Source organism: Cibotium barometz, chromosome 20, assembly GCF_041138505.1.
Source record: "Cibotium barometz isolate CiBa-2024 chromosome 20, ASM4113850v1, whole genome shotgun sequence".
Taxonomy (NCBI): Eukaryota; Viridiplantae; Streptophyta; class Polypodiopsida; order Cyatheales; family Cibotiaceae; genus Cibotium; species Cibotium barometz.
Window position 1 is genome coordinate 54939372 of NC_141065.1, and position 16379 is coordinate 54955750.

Genomic DNA, 16379 nt, shown 5'->3' on the forward strand with positions numbered 1-16379 from the left:
TAGACACGGGCTTGTGGGATTTTGCAAGAAGCCCTAGCCTTGGCTCGGGAGAGATCGGTGGATGCTGGTCGTGGTTGGGAGGTGAGCTAGTGTGCTACCTCATGATTTGGTTTAGAAACTAACCGTGTTTTCAGCTGTGTTTAGGGAAGATTTTGGGAAGGGCTTTACACATGTATGCAAGGAAGAATCTTCAAGCGGGCATAGGTATTTGGTGGAGTCCTTGACATTGTTGGTGGTTACTTTAGGAGTTGTAGCAGCACCACAAGAGTATACGTTAGCTGATGTCTTCAAAACATGTGGAAGCGGGTGATGTAAACTTAGGCATGTGGTGAGTCTTCCAGGGATATGGCTGCCATCTTCCTGGCTTGCCGCGATTGTGAATACTTTTATGATTGTGTGCAGGTAGCTTTAACTCTCTCCACTGCACAAGGAAGTTGTAGATGGACTCATCAATAATTTCTTGCACAAATGCAATTTTTGTTATCACTGTTGGTTTTGAAGGACGAGGGTTGGTTAAGGGTTGGTTATTTTTCTTGTCAAAGTCTTCAAGGCCACAGGACATGAGTAGTTTTTGATTAGATCTGGACTTACAAGCTTAACTTTTTATGCCCTTACACAGGCTATGTCCACAAAATGACAATTCGAACAGATATAGAAGTCATGGAGGACTTGGATGGTGCACAATGATTCAAAATACTTTCATATTCCACAATTTTTCTTACATATAGAGATTTTAGGCCCTGCTAATGCAAGAGTTCTGATTTGAGGCCCTGTGATACTTGTTGGGTGCTGTGGCATGGCCTCAGGACACTGCTGCTAGTGGATCCTACTTTACTGAAGAGTTGCAACTCAAATTTTCTGTACCGCTTTGGTAGTGGAATTCTCATTCTTTTGTGCCTGTATTCCACTAGTAAGATTTTCGTAATGCTGTTTAAAGGATTTGGTGGTAACTTAATGGGCACGGGGCATTTATAGACCTCAGGATTGAATAAGTGTTGTAAAAAACTTAATTGCATGATTCATTTTTGACCATTTACTTTTCCCCGTTTCATACATGAAGTGTTGGTGGACTAAAGAGAGCCTTTGCAATGATTCCAAAAGGTCTCCTACCATTCTAGGAACATAGGTTGCGACTGTATGGTTTGGGCTTTGACTAACTGTGTATACGCTCAGTTTTAACTCCAAAAGGTCTCCTACCATAGGTTGCTACCATATGGTTTAGGCTTTGACTAACTGTGTATACGCTCTGTTTTAATTAAATGTGATGATTGTTTTGAACATGGAAATCCATTGAAGCCAGCCAAAAAGCCTTGTGCTAGAGCTGTGCAGTGAGCAGTGTGCATTTTTAAGTTACAAGTGGTAAGGCGTCTGCAGGAGGGGCAAGAAGGTAGAAGCCTGACCTCTGTGAAGGTACTGGTGTATTCTTGGAGACCATCGTCAACACGAGTATAGCTGGTGTACAAGGGAGGAGCATGGATTGGTACAAGCAGTGAAGATCTTTTAAGAGAACCTGCTAGAAAGTAAGAAGAGCCCAGGTGGCAGAGGTGCTCCATGTATGCAAGGAATTGGGCTAAGGATCGGCTAATGCACACCTAACATATTAAGTTACCAACATTGTTGTTCTGAATGGATCTTGCATATATGTATTTGATTCTTCCTTTAAATCCACTAGTTCCCCATCAAGTGATTTTCTAGATTGAGGAGGTGCTACAAGGAAGTGTGTATGTTCCTTGTATGTCATTTTTGTGAAGTACTGCAAGGGTGCAATTAATTATTTAAGGTATGACGATCGTTTTTGGGTGGCAATGTTCTATTGACACTGAAGAATTCTGCTCAATTGGTCAAGAGCTGAAGGATTGGAGAAGAGGAGCCACAACATTGAAGAAAACTGTTGAACTATACATGGAAGAGTTCAGCTTGGGCATGCAGGAGGTGAGAAACCGGGAAGACAAGGAGCTTGTGGGAAATGACTCACGACATTGTATAACAGTGAGAAAAAGGAAAGCTGGGAACTAATGCAACAAACCAACAAGCTATCACAACTTGAGATGAGATCATCAACGGTTATGTCGAGGATGATGCAACAAATGAAATCTTGTGAGAATGGAAGCCTGACTAGGGAAGCTGAAGAGCTGTTCTAAGCTTGAGTTTGGAACAACGAGCCTTTGTAGAGTGAGTAGGGTGGATGGGGGATGATGGCCAAAGCATATGTATGTGAGAGGTCATGGCGAGGAGATCAAGACCACCAAGTGGAGTCTACTCGCATAACTCGCTGACTGAATCGAGAGGAAGCACATTCAACAAACGCAAAAGAAGCACAAATTCAGATGGAAGCAACATAAGGAGTGATCCAAGATGAGATGCTTTGTTTAATAATTATAACCAACCATAGTGTGACAAGTGGCAGGCAAGAGGTTACGTGGGGCTTCGCGACTGTGTGGCTGAAAGGGGTAGCAACGGCGGAGGCATAGCGCAGCAAGGGGGCCACGTGGGTTAGGGCTTTTTTTTTGGAGCCTACACACAAGGACTTTATCTTTTTTTTAAATATAAAAATAAAAAAGAAAAAGGGGGCGTTAAAAAGAAAAAGGAAAAAATAGAGTGGGCATAAAAAAGAAAAAAGAAAAAGATAAAATTTGATGGAAACTTAAAATAACTAGTACTCAACCCGCTCGTTGCTGCAGTATGTAAAAGACATTAAGAAGTGACACGCATGAATGGAAGCCTCTCTCTTATTTTTTTAGAAAACTATGATTTCTCTTCTCTCCTCTTCCTATGCCTTGGTTGTCCATGGTTAATATGAAATAGATAAAACCATTAAAAACTTGAAAAAGCAAATAAGGGGGTTATTTATTTATTTAATTTTTTAATGGTAAAATTATAATCTTCAAAAAAAGTAAGGGAGAAGAGGGGAGGTTTTTTTTCCTTTAAAAAAATATTTGAATGGTGAGGTAAATAAACAAAATAAAAAAAGGGGCAGGGTTTGTTTTTAGACACATACATACATATGTGTGTGTGTGTGTGTGTGTGTGTGTGTGTGTGGTTAAGCAAAAAGGAGAGAGGAGGGGAAAACTCTAAAATGGGAGGGATGACGACGTTGTGCACGCATGCAAGCAGGCGGTTGGACGCGCGACGTGAAAGTGTGCATGTGAGGGTGTGCAAATGAGGAAAAGGTGTGACGTGCGGTTGTAACTACACGTCCATGTGCACGACGAGCGAGGCATGTCCTTGTGTGAAGGTGCAAATATGCATGCAAGTGGGATGTAGTGTGTGGGTGTGTGCCCACGTGTGAATGTGAGTGTGTGCATGGGCAAATGAATGAAAGTGCATGCGGTGGGGGGGTTAGGTGCATGCATGGGGTGCACGTGTGCACAAGGTGCATGCACGTGAATGCAAAAGTGCATGTGCACATGGGTGCAAAGCATGTCCGTGTACGAGCGTGCTGGGTGTGCTCATGTAAGCAAGTGTGCATGCACAAAAGAGAATGTGGGGTGCCCCTGCGTGTGCTAGTGATTGTGTGCGAATGGGTGCACTCATGTGCATGTGCGATGTGTGTGTGCATGCATGTGGGTGAATACAACAAGGTATGCATGTAGGTGTGAATGGGAATGACTGGGGTGTAATGGTGCAAAGGGGGTGCGTGGACGTGCTTGAATGCACGGTGTGTCCACCATGTGGATGGTCAAGGCCCATGCGAGTGGTATAAATGGGAATGCATGTGCGCGTGTCGGGTGTGCATGCATAGAGTGCGCACGTGGGTGTCTCGTGTGTGCATGCGTGTGTGCGTGTGCAAGGGAGGAGGGCATGTGCAAGTGCAAATAGAGGTGAATGTGTGGATGGTGTGCACGTGTTCATGTGCAGTGTAAATGGGTGGAGTGTGTATGTGTGCATGAAGATGGGTGGAGTGTGTATGTGTGCATGAAGATGGGTGTACACGTGCGACCCAAAACGATGTGCATGAACGATTGAAAATGTAGGGGGTGCGTACGAGCAAGGATGCGTGTGTGCATGCACAAGTTTGCGTGGGATGCACGTGCATGTGCATGAAAATGTGAAGGGGTGGGGTGCAATTGTGTAAAGAGTAGTGCACATATGCCGTGTACGGAGGGCGGGGTGTGTGCACGCATGGGTGAACGTGCAAGTGCAATATCCGTTTGCATGGGTTACACAGGTGGGATGCCTTTCTGGGTGTAAATGAGTGTGGGTGCACGTACATGTGCAGGAAAGTGGGTGTACATGGTGCAAATATGTGTACACGCACATGCATGTGCGGGAAAGTGGGTGTACATGGTGCAAATATGTGTGCACATGCATGTGTAAGTAAATGTGCACGTGCGGGTGCATACATGTGTGTGCGGATGAGAGAGAATGTGCGAGTGCGGGTTGATGGCACACGTGATGTAAGTGTATGGGTGCATGTATGTGCGCGTGCATGGGCGAATGGTGTGTGCACACAAGGGCGTGCGAATGGGGGTTAGCGGTTTCATGCGTTACATGCTTTGTAAATATCAATGATGGGGTCTGAGCGGTTGTGTCAGAATCACTAACCATGAGAATGCCTCGACCCATGGGATGAGTCTTCCTTGTTTTCAACTTTATTTTCAAGGATTGATTATCCTTGGCTATGTAAATGTGGTTGGTAGCCTTCCATCTCTCATGTAAGGCCTTCCAAGCATCATGGTGTATGACCCTCTTCTCTGAAAATCCATCACCACAGCCCAAAGGTCTTAATCTATGCATCCTACACGATGGCCAAAGGTTTAGTTGGGTTCCTATCTCGCGGTAAGCTTGACTACGAGGCTTGTGCCTACAAGTGGTGGGCTTCCCTTGGCCTCCCAACAATCCTTGGTGATTATGCTGACACCAGCACCACCATCCAAGATTGTGGAAATCATTGCCTTTATAAATGATATGTAACACGACATTCGTTTCATCACTTTCGAAGTTATGTCCCAGCTTGTTCATGGGGCACTTTTGGTTGACCTTTTGTCTTGGGTATGGAAAGAGAGAGCTCACTGTGGCGGCATGACTCATCCTCCTTTTCTATAGGTTCGAGTTTAGCTGTGTGGGCTCTTAAATTTCTGTTTATCCAGTCGGATAAGTCTCTCCAAAGTTGAGGATATCGTTGTAAAATATAACTTATCTAGACTCAGTCTTCCAAGGATAAGAAGGGTGTGAGGCTAGCTATGTCCCTCGAATGATATTCACGCTCACTTAGCTCATACTCACTCAAGGTGGGCTTGGACCTACCAATGTGTAGGGGATGTGCACTGATCCTTCCCTAGGAGGTGGTGCCTTTGATGGTCTCAAAATAAAGTCATCACCTATCACATCGAAGAAAATATTGTGGTGACTATGATGACCCATGGAAGGCCAACTTTCACCTCCCACTGAGTCCTCCTTTGCGTTGCATCTAGCAGAATCTGGTCGGATTGGTTCCAAAGGCAAAGACTCTAGAACTGGCTCTTTTTTTGTGGCCTCTTACGATTTCAGTTGAGGCCTTTGGCAAGCACTGAGGTTTCCTCATTGGTTCTAAGATTGGCTTTGGAATGGGGTCAGGGATCTAGAAATGCAGAATTTGGTCGGATTGGTTCGAAAGGCAAAGGCTCTAGAGTTGGCTCTTTTTATGGCCTCTTAAGGATGGTTATGATTTTGGTGAAGGTTTCCTCATTGGTTCTAAGATTGGCTTTGGAATGGGATAAGGAATCTGCTTAGGCAGGGACATTGGTTCGTGCTCGGCCGTTTGCTCAAGTACTATCTGCACCTTTCTCACCAACTCTTGGGCTTGTTTCATTTGCACTTTCTCCAACATGGGGTTGGGGTACTCTTTGAGTTTCTTTGGAAGGTTTTCATAATTCAATGGATTTCTTTTCTTTGGGAAGACATGGTTTAAATGGGAGATCGCTTGTGGTTGTCTCTGCGCGACGAGGGGGCAACTTCGCACCTATCATCTTTCAATGGTCATGATATCATTGCCATTTGACAATTGATCATGCGTTGTATTTCCTCGTTCTCTTTGAGGTCTTCTTATTCTTGAAATTTGGTTCTGGTTCATTAGCCTTTTTTAGGGGCTATTGTAGCCTTTGGGGCTTGCGCCTGTAGCTCTAGCTATTGGCTTTGAGGTTAAGCTTTTTGCTTCTTTGTTGCCTTGGTGGATGTTTCCTTGGCAACTTCCTACTTGTTGACTTGGTCTTGAGTTTTGTAATGGTATTAACGGGAGTGTATGAATAATTCCTACTTGTACGCTTAACGAGCTAAGGTTCACCATAGTACTGGATGATGCCCCTACCAGATTGTCACTTTGTTGGGACTATCCTTGAATGCATGTTCGAATCCACACTTGTGACATGTGCCATCGTATGGATTAACATTGGTTTGACACTGGATTTGGCCTTAAGGTGTGATTTTTCCATGAGGACACTCACCAACATGGTGTGGTCCCTTGCAATGGAAACAGAGGTGGCCTGCATGCCATATTCTTGAGGTCTCTTGCTCTTTGTCGCACCATGGCTTCAAACAAAGATGTATAGTCTTTGGCTGGAGATTGCTTTGGATACCCATATGAATCATATTGCTCATAGATGATAGCTCTCCTATTCTAGACTCTTTAAGCCGATTGGCAATGTCATCACATCCATCCCATGACCTTGCAAATTTGATCGAACTTTTTTAGGTACTGAATGGGATCTCCAATTCCATCCAATTTCCTTGAGATATGGATTGGCTTGGTTTTGTCCAACTCTAAGCCTCTAGGTGCTATGTTGGTCGCAACTTTCAAATGCCATCCTTAACATGTCTTCTACGTATTCACGTGACTGTGGAATGTAAGTAGGTGGTTGTGTAAAACCCTTTGTTTTAGGGTATGTGTCTTGGACTACGTAGTTCCCAATCACACTTGTCCTCTACCCACCTAGCCCATTAGGAATTTTTTGGACCCAAAAAGGACCTCGTAAAGGATTCCTAATTTTAAGGGATTAGAGCTTAAAAAGCTGGGCTTAAGGGAGACAAAGGCTATGATGACCCCTATTTTTTACCTTGCCACATCAGCCATACCCCCTAGTTTCACTTTTTAAAGGGAATATTCTCATACTCTCTCTCTTACTTTTGACTTTTCTCATACTTTCTCTTTTACTTTTTGAAATTTTTATATTCTCATACTTTCTCTCTTACTTTTGACTTTTCTCATACTTTCTCATACTTTTCAGCCATACCCCCTAGTTTTGCTTTTTAAAGAGAATATTCTCATACTCTCTCTCTTACTTTTGACTTTTCTCATACTTTCTCTTTTACTTTTTGAAATTTTTATCTTCACTCTCTATAAATTGAATCTTTCTTGTCAGTTTGAAATCTCCTTTCTCATTAACTCCCACCACATCCCCCTTCCACATCAGCAAAACATTCTCGTATTTAGGTGGACCCCAAAAAGTGAAATTTTTTTATTTTTTATTTTTTTTAACATTTTGAGGTGAAAAAAAACCACCCAACCAATATGTATGATGAAAATAAAATTTTCCCCCAAAATGCTTGTAATTCAAGGGTCACGTCGTGAGAAGCCTATCAGGAGCCAGTACATCCATAACTAACTGTCAGGAGCCAGTACATCCATAACTAACTGTCAGGTCCCCACAACCCCATAAACATAACTAACTGTCAGATCCCGAAATTGTGGGGACCCCAAAAATTATTATTTTTTAAATTTTCTCATAAATGTAATTTATTGATGAGATGTTAGTATATTTGTATATCAAAAATATCATTTTCTACTTAGAAAAATGGATTTATGTTAAACCTGCAACAACAGCAAAGTTTTAACGGTCTCTCTCACTCACTCCCTCCCTCTCTCTCTCTCTCTCTCTCTCTCTCTCTCTCTCTCTCTCTCTCTCTCTCTCTCTCTCTCTCTCTCTCTCTCTCCCTATGAGGATCTCTCTGCTTTAGCTTCTTCCTTTGCTTAGCTATGGAGCCTTTGCAAGCTGTGTGTGTAGCCCCTTGTGAAGCTAGAAAATGGAAGGTTGATTTACACATTCGTATTCCTGAAGAGTATGGCAGCTCTAAAGAAACCCATCCTACTGATGCACAATCTGTCCAAGCTCGTAGGATAGCTAAGGAGAAAAATGTAGATCTTTGGGTTGATGGGCATCTCTATCCAGTTGACCCTCCATTAAGATCAAACCCTCCTTTCTGTAATTTATTATCTTTTATGCAATTTGTTGGTGAAGGAGAGCTTGGCTTGTTAGGATACTGTAGAAGATTGACTACAAGTGGAGCTTGGCAAACCCATATTCTCCAATCTCAATTGTAAGCATCACAATTCAGCCTTTTACAATGTCAAGAAGGACTTAAAACATCATCAGATAAAATGAAAGAGATCCTCGCAGAGAATGTGGAGAAGGATGCAAAGATTCAAAGGCTAGAGGAACTTATCAAACGACTCAAAGCAACGCTAAATGGTGCTCGTGAACGCAAAAAGACATTGGCTGGTATAGAATCTCTTGTGTTTAAAGGTGGAGCACGGAAGAAAAGGATTTGTACAACAAAGTAAGTAACATAAACTTTCATTATGCACTTAGTGATTTAAACAAAATAGTCATGATTTGTGTTCTGCCCCCAGGAATTTTCTGCAAGAGGTGTGTGGTTCTAATGAAGAGGGATGGAAGGATTTGGTCAAAGCTATTCTGAATACCAAGGATATTCTCTCAATTATTACTGACCCTCATCATCCTAAAATACGCCAAGCTATTGTCAGCAATGTAGTGAGCGAGATTACCACCTCCATCGATTCTTCATTAATTTATCATGCTTGTGATGTGGCTGGAATCAATATGAAAGGGTACCAAGCAATCCGTCAGGTTGTAAAAGATGCATTTCTAAGACAAGGAATCACTGGCACTTTATTTCCTACACTCAGGTGATTCACAATGTCAAGCGTATCAATAATGATGATGTGCAGCGAGCTATAGGACAGTTTTATCACATTGAGGGCACACTAACATTAGACACAGGGTCGAGCAGAAAGAAAATCAAGACAACAAGTACAGAATTTCACTATGATGTTTACAATAACATCTTTGTTCATATTGAGAGACTACAACAAGCTATGGTGAAGTTCTATGGTCTTTCACGAGAAGGTGAGAACGTGCAATTGCTACTATTCATGTTTTTCAGTAGAAAATGAAGACAATTATTTTGTTTTGAATATTATAAATTATGGTTTATTTACAGTTTTGGGGAGCACGCTTTTATTTGTGCTCAAGCTAGATGAGTGCCAAATTGTGAAAGGTCGGAAGCTGGAACGTATGAGCATTACGCTCATGAATGAGGCCATGATCTGTGCAAGCATGGAAAAAGACTACCAAACCAAGTTTTAGTGTGCAATCTGAGAAAGAGGTATATGGTGGCTTGGTGCATTCGAGGTACCGAAGGAGACACATGAGGTATTGACATGGATGTTTGAAAGGACTCCCTGGATAACAAATGTAATCAAAAAGCAAATTAATGGTCAACTTTTAGATGTAGAAAACATAAGAAAGTTCAAGGTGGATTGGCATCTTGGGGGAGATTTGAAGACAATTAAATGCATGATGGGTTGTGCTCAAGGCGCGACATCAAGATGGCCTTGTCCATACTGCAATGCTCAGATTGATACTCCTAGAGGCAGAAAAAGACAAATGGAAAAGGTATACAAAAGGTTGGTTCTGTTGGGAAGGATGCCTCGAAAGGTCCCAAGAATGGGAAAAGAAGCAACAAGAAGATGGAGTAGATCCAACCGAGTCAACTGATGATGAAGATGAGGAACAACCAGATGCAAGATGGGTGGAAGGTGTCATGTCTCGTGATATGCTAGGAGAACCAAACAAGAATTCAAATTGGAGACCCATCATTAATTTTCCACTAAAGAATATTCACTTTTGCACACTTTATGCATTCATGAGAGTCTTTGATCGATTGCTTAAGTGCCATATCGATTATGCATTCACAATGCCTACACAAGAGAGGAAAGTTGCAGCCCTTGGTAAATTAGAGCATCTTTTGAATTCTTTGGGTTGCCATGGCAGAAACGTGAAAATTGAAGTGAATAAGCAGGCCTCTGGTATGTCATACACGAGGTTGCTCAAAAGGTCTCCATGACTGGATCAAAGGCAAGGAGATTTTTAGAGAAGCCAGCAAACATAGAGAATTCAAAGGAGACTTGGGGACTCTGAGGAGAGACCTGTGTGCAATCACTACAAATGTAGATTGTCCAATGCTAGCTCTTGTAAATATGCGCAAATAGCTTTGGATAAATTTTAATAACATGATTCGCATTATGTATCAAAGTAGCACAACTGCCCAAGAACAAGCATCATTCCAACAACATATCATAGAATTCACCAAAAGTGTAGGTGCTTGGGGAGAGAGTAAAGTAACACACTATATGGTAAGTTGTATAGTAAAAAAATAAACTGGTGTTTTGACCTTGACTTTTTCTAATTAAATTCTATTGTCATGTGTACAGCACATAGTTTATGCGCATGGTGCGTATTTCATGAACAAGTATGGATTACTCGACATGTGGAGTACCCAAGGGATGGAGAAATCACATTATAAAGCAAGAGGGGTTTATTTCAAAAATACAAGACATGGAGGTGGAGCTTGTGCAGGTACAAACTATCTACAAGAGATGTTCAATTAGTTTTATCACACAACCTTTGGAAGAGTATTGGTTAGGGAGCAGGCCCAACAATCTAAGCTTGCGCAAGAGGCACGCAAGGCTGCAAAAAGTCATGCTCGGCTTGAATGGTTGCAGACCAATGCTCCCCATAGGCATGGTGCTTGGCGTGCACGAATGAGGAGACAAGGGAGGCATTGGGTTGTGCACGCACCAGCATAAATCTAGATGTAATAAGGCTAAGAAAATAAGTTTAGTTAGGTTTTTTTTTTCCCTTTTAAAAAACTGTTAATAGTTCCTTCTCTCACTTCATTTTCATTTCACTTTTTTAGAGAGCTTGAGTTCAAGATCTACGTAGACACCCATGTAAGGACACCAGCATATCACCACGTTAGCATAGTCATACATGGATATGGCACGCACCAAGAACACCGCACGTGTTACCATGCCTTCACAAAACACAATGCAAGCCTCTCAACAACCACATACTGGCGACACCACACAAAAGAGAGTGACCCCTTGGATTCTAGGACACGTCCAATGGGATCACCAGAGTCCAACCCTCCTCCCACAGCAACACCAACGCACACACATGCAGGCCCTTCTAGTGGGAGCAAGTGTGTGAAGAAGACCCCACAATGCAGCCACCCCAGAGATCAAGACAGAGAGGCCGATGATGAGCATTTCAACTGGGTTGGTGAAAACATTCCTACATTGCACAGCACCATAGGTGACAAGACCCTACTACCAGGACAGGGTCCCCTACCTACCCGGGAGGAACTTGATTTACAGGTACCACAGCACAGGAGGAGGAGGATTCAGACTATGAGAGAGACCAAGAGGAGGTTCCTGCAAGTGCGTGCAAGCATAGAAAGGTCAAGCTCTTCAAGCCAAGGAAGTCCCAACCTCGCCAAGGAAGTCCCAACCTCGCCAACGTACTAACACAACACAGAGAGCTTCAAGGAGAAGGATGCGCCAAGGGCATAGGGCTTTGTAAGAAATCAAGTTTTATCAGAGGAACACTGAGTTGCTGATAAGAAGAGCCCCTTTCGCTCGCACAGTGAAGGAGATTCTCCAACGATATAGAACAGAGTTCCGTGTGTGCAGGGGATTACCCTTGAAGCATTGCAAGAAGCCTCCGAGGCTTACCTTGTTGGGCTTTTTGAAGACACCAACCTCCTTGCAATACATGCAAAGAGGATTACCATATTTGCCAAGGACATGCAACTAGCTCGGCGCATTCGAGGCGAGTGAGACACGATCTAGAGATCTTAGATGTTAACCTTTTTTTTGAAGCAACTCTTTTGTTTCAAACCCCCCTTTGTAACAAGCCTATCTGGCTTTCATTTGTAACCTTCTGATAATTAAAATTTTAAGTTTCTCTTACAATGTCTTGGTGTCATCATGTTTGTTGAATATGGAGTGTCTATCATGTGCCAGTTTATCACCCAAGGCATCAGAAATGCTCTTGGAGGACTGAGGAAGCTGTGCCAGAACAGTGCAAATTTGGCCTCTGCAAAACGGCGATGTAGGCTCAAAATTCGCACTGTTCTGGCACTTCTCCCCTAGCAACTCAGGATCATTTCTGATGCATTTATAATGAAGTTGAGCACACTAATTGTGAGAAACAGTAGTTTATAAGATAAAAACACCTTTAATCATGTGTAAAAATATAGTGTTTATCATCCAATGCATCAGAATTGCTCCTGGAGAACTGAGGAAGCTATGTCAAAACAGTGCGAATTTAGGCTCTGCACCAGCGGGCGGGCGGTGCAGGCTCAAAATTCGCACTGTTCTGGCACTGCTTCCCCAGCCACTCAGGATCATTTCTGATGCATTTATAATGAAGTTGAGCACACTAATTGTGAGAAATAGTAGTTTATAATATAAAAGCACCTTTAATAATGTGTGAAAATATAGTGTTTATCATCTAGTGCATCAGAATTGCTCTTGGAGGACTGGGGAAGCTATGCCAGAACAGTGCAAATTTAGGCTCTACAACGGCGGTGCAGGCTCAAAATTCGCATTGTTCTGGCACTACTCCCCCAGCTACTCTCAGGATCATTTCTGATAATGAAGTTGAGCACACTAATTGTGAGAAACAGTAGTTTATAAGATAAAAACACCTTTAATCATGTGTAAAAATATAGTGTTTATCTAATGCATCAGAATTGCTCCTGGAGGACTGGGGAAGCTATGCCATAACAGTGCGAATTTAGGCTCTGCAGCGGCGGTGCAGGCTCAAAATTTGCACTGTTCTAGCACTGCTCCCCCAGCCACTCATCACATGATCATTTCTGATGCATTTATAATAAAGTTGAGTACACTAATTGTGAGAAATAATAGTTTATAAGATAAAAACAGCTTTAATCATGTGTAAAATTACATTGTTTGCATCCAATGCATCAGAATTGTTCCTGGAGGACTGGGGAAGCTATGCCGCCCCAGAACAGTGCGAATTTGGGCTTTGCAATGGTGGCAGGCTCAAAATTCGCACTGTTCTGGCACTGCTCCCCCAGCCACTCAGGATCATTTCTGATGCATTTATAATCAAGTTGAGTACACTAATTGTAAGAAACAATAGTTTATAAGATAAAAACAGCTTTAATCATGTGTAAAATTACATTGTTTGTCATCCAATGCATCAAAATTGCTCCTGGAGGACTGGGGAAGCTATGCCAGAATAGTGCGAATTTGGGCTCTATAGCCGCAGTGCAGGCTCAAAATTCGCACTGTTCTAGCACTGCTCCCCTAGCTACTCAGAATCATTTTTTATGCATTTATAATCAAGTTGAGTACATTGATTATGAGAAACAGTAATTTACAAGATAAAAATACCTTTAATCATGTGTAAAAATACATTATTTGTCATCCAATGCATCAGAATTGCTCCTGAAGGGCTGGGGAAGCTATGCCAAAACAGTGCGAATTTGGGCTCTACAACAGCGGTGCAGGCTCGAAATTCGCACTGTTCTAGCACTACTCCCCCAGGCTCCTAGGATCATTTCTGATGCATTCACAAAAACATTGATGGTACAAACTAGAAAAAACAATGATATACTTGATGAAAATAAGTTTGCAAAAATTGTATTGTATTCATAATAAGAAGTGATATATCATCTTTACAAAAGCTTTCTTACAATATTGAGCTTCATTCTCTTGTTATTGGGCAGAGTGTGCTCAAGGAGTGATTGGACTATTTCTTGAGGATCCTCTATGTCTATGCTTTTGGCTATACCTATACGAGCAAGAAGCTTACCCCTAAATCCACCAGAACCAAAAACATTGAAGGCAAGGGATTTTTAAATCAGAACTATGTGCTCTGTGCCATAGAGGCTACTTAGAGCACCTTAGAGAGGGCTTTCAAAAAGAAGAGAGTGAAGGCAGATTGAGGGGTGTAGTCCCTGTGGATAATGGCGATGCCATCCACCACAGGAAGTTGACCAAGATAGTGCGCCAACGCAGCATCATGTCCATGGACCTTGGCCTGGCTGGTCTTTGCTGCCGCCGCCTCTCCCAGCAAATGCGTCAATTTTAACCACCCTCTGCAATCAAAGGAGAAATCAAAATATTTTCCTATACATAATTACAAATGTTTCTAGGTTGTAAAAGGTCAATTATTACCTCTTGCTCAATGGCTTCTTTTGCCAAAGTGCTGGTGGGGGCGGTGCGGTCAATCGAGGACTTAGCCTCATCCTTTTTTGGTGCTTTGGTCTCCTCCATTACTGCAGCAGCAAGGGTATCCTTTTCAGTCTCTAGCTTGTCTTATAAGGTTGTGAAATCCTCCTCTGGAACTAGGGCTTGCTCCGCGGTCTCCAACGCAACTGTCTCTGAGATAGATTCTCCAAGGGGTAATATAGCACTATCTAGGTGAGGACCGAGGTTGGATGTATCAAGGTCCACCTCACATCGCGTGCATATAATGCCCAAGCATTCATCCATTCTCAAGCCAGGTGTCTTTTCAAGGTCATGAAGAAATAAGTATTCTTAACCTTCCACCACAATGGTGCTCAAGAGATTGATCTCAAGCTTTGGCAGCACCTTGCTCTCCTCGTGTGGGGAAGATGGCCCCGCATCTTCTACTACAGTGGGCTGTTCAGCAGATTGTGCACCCTTTGGAAAGTGCTCTGATGCAAGCTGCTCTTCTACACCAGCACTCGTTCTTACTACCTTCACTTCCTTGTCATCCCTCAAATACCCTGCCAACTGCAATGCAGGCATCTCTACCTCCTCATCCGAATCCTCATCGCTGATGAGGAACGCAAAAGTGGTGAGCCACGAGAGGAACCGAGTTCTTAAATTTCCCTTCCCCAACCTCTTCACCTCCTGCTTATTGAAGGTACAGTAAGCTCCTGCGATGAAGCGTTCAAGGCACTGGATGTAGGGGCAAGCATATTGTTGAATGTACTTAAGCAGCTCAACAGGCACTCATCGATCATTGGGGCAATGGGGAAAGGAGATGGAGTGGGGAGCCAAGTACTGCTCCATGTATGCAATCTGCGTCTCATAATGTTGGGACGCAAGGGCGAGTGACTTTTCAAAGTCGACTTCACGAGAGAACATGACAAAGAGCTCGCTCTTGCCCGCCCACGAGGTGGTGGAGAGGAACTCATAGAAGTTGTCAAAGTGGGTAGCCATGTGAATGTAAAGAGATAGTGTGAGCTCGTGCTTGGTTTCTATTGCGTGAAAATGAGAAAGAAGTCACCTTTGGCTATTTATAGTTAAAATTTAAAGTTTGGCCTTTTCACACTAGACCGCTAGACAAAAAAATTACAGTTTGTAAAAATATTAAGATTTTAATTAAATAAAGATTGGTTAAAAAAGAGCCTGCTCTACAAAATTACAAGCATGTCATCTAATCTAAAATTGTTATAATGTCTTCACTTTTTTCCCTTCTTGTGACATTTACTTCATGTTTATCTCCATATCCTTGTTGACTTGAAAGCTTGTCATTGCCTTCACCTCGATCCTGAAACTCTTGCCCCTCACGTGCATCAAAACAGAGGCTATTTTCCCACATACTCAGTTCATTTTCAAGCTCTTCCACATGCCTACTATGTGTTGGTAGGGCTATGCACCTTGCTGCTGCTGCTGCTGAAAATTCAAGGTCCCCCATTTGCCATGATTCTGAGACCATGGTTGTCCCCTCTTTACGCTTCCCAATCTGTAAAAATATAGAAAGTGGCACAATAACTAGAAAGTGTAAGGGTTAACTATAGACATGTAGTGGAATGAGATATACCTTTCTTCTCATCAACTTGAAACTTGACTCTTCCACATTGTCAAAGCTCATGATGCTAAAGTGTTCACGCAGGTCTGCTAGGCTCCAATGCTTGCTTGCTGCCACTCGCTCAATCCATCCATTTCGCATCATCACAGCTACCTCAATAGGCATAATTTCTTCTTCTGAGGCTTGAAGTGGGATCCATGTCTCGTGCTTTTGCATCCATCTTTGGTAGTGCAGATGCATGTACAAAATAGAGCGTGCCTTCAAGAACCTGAAAGACATTGTAGAATCTACTACATTGCACTTGTACACATCACCTTGATGTGACCCCTCATTAACCTCCCAACCCTCTCCTAGTAATCCTTGAATGAGGTCATACCGTACCTCCTTACAAATATACATTGTTTTTGTTTGGTGCATCGGCATGGAATTGAACATGTGCACAAAAACATGTAAAGGATAAAACCAATTTAGCCCCACTAACCTAGATGCCTTTGAAAACTTGAGTGA

The 16379-nt window shown here is 42.6% G+C and overlaps 1 protein-coding gene across 3 annotated transcripts in view; it reads left to right on the plus strand.

Moving 5' to 3' along the window:
* LOC147628048 (protein disulfide-isomerase SCO2-like) overlaps positions 1-1710 on the plus strand; it is a 28197-nt gene extending 26487 nt beyond the window's left edge. Inside the window, exons 3-4 of one of the 3 annotated variants that reach the window (XR_015268369.1) lie at positions 620-773; positions 836-1032. Coding sequence is in view for 2 of the 3 variants with exons in the window: in XM_086815013.1 (XP_086671139.1) it covers positions 620-687 (68 nt within the window). In the remaining variant the exon portion in view is untranslated. Of the gene's footprint in view, positions 1-619; positions 1033-1374 lie in introns of those variants that run through there. The other 2 variants (XM_086815015.1, XM_086815013.1) reach the window with 2 other exon arrangements.
* The last annotated feature ends 14669 nt before the right edge of the window (positions 1711-16379 follow it).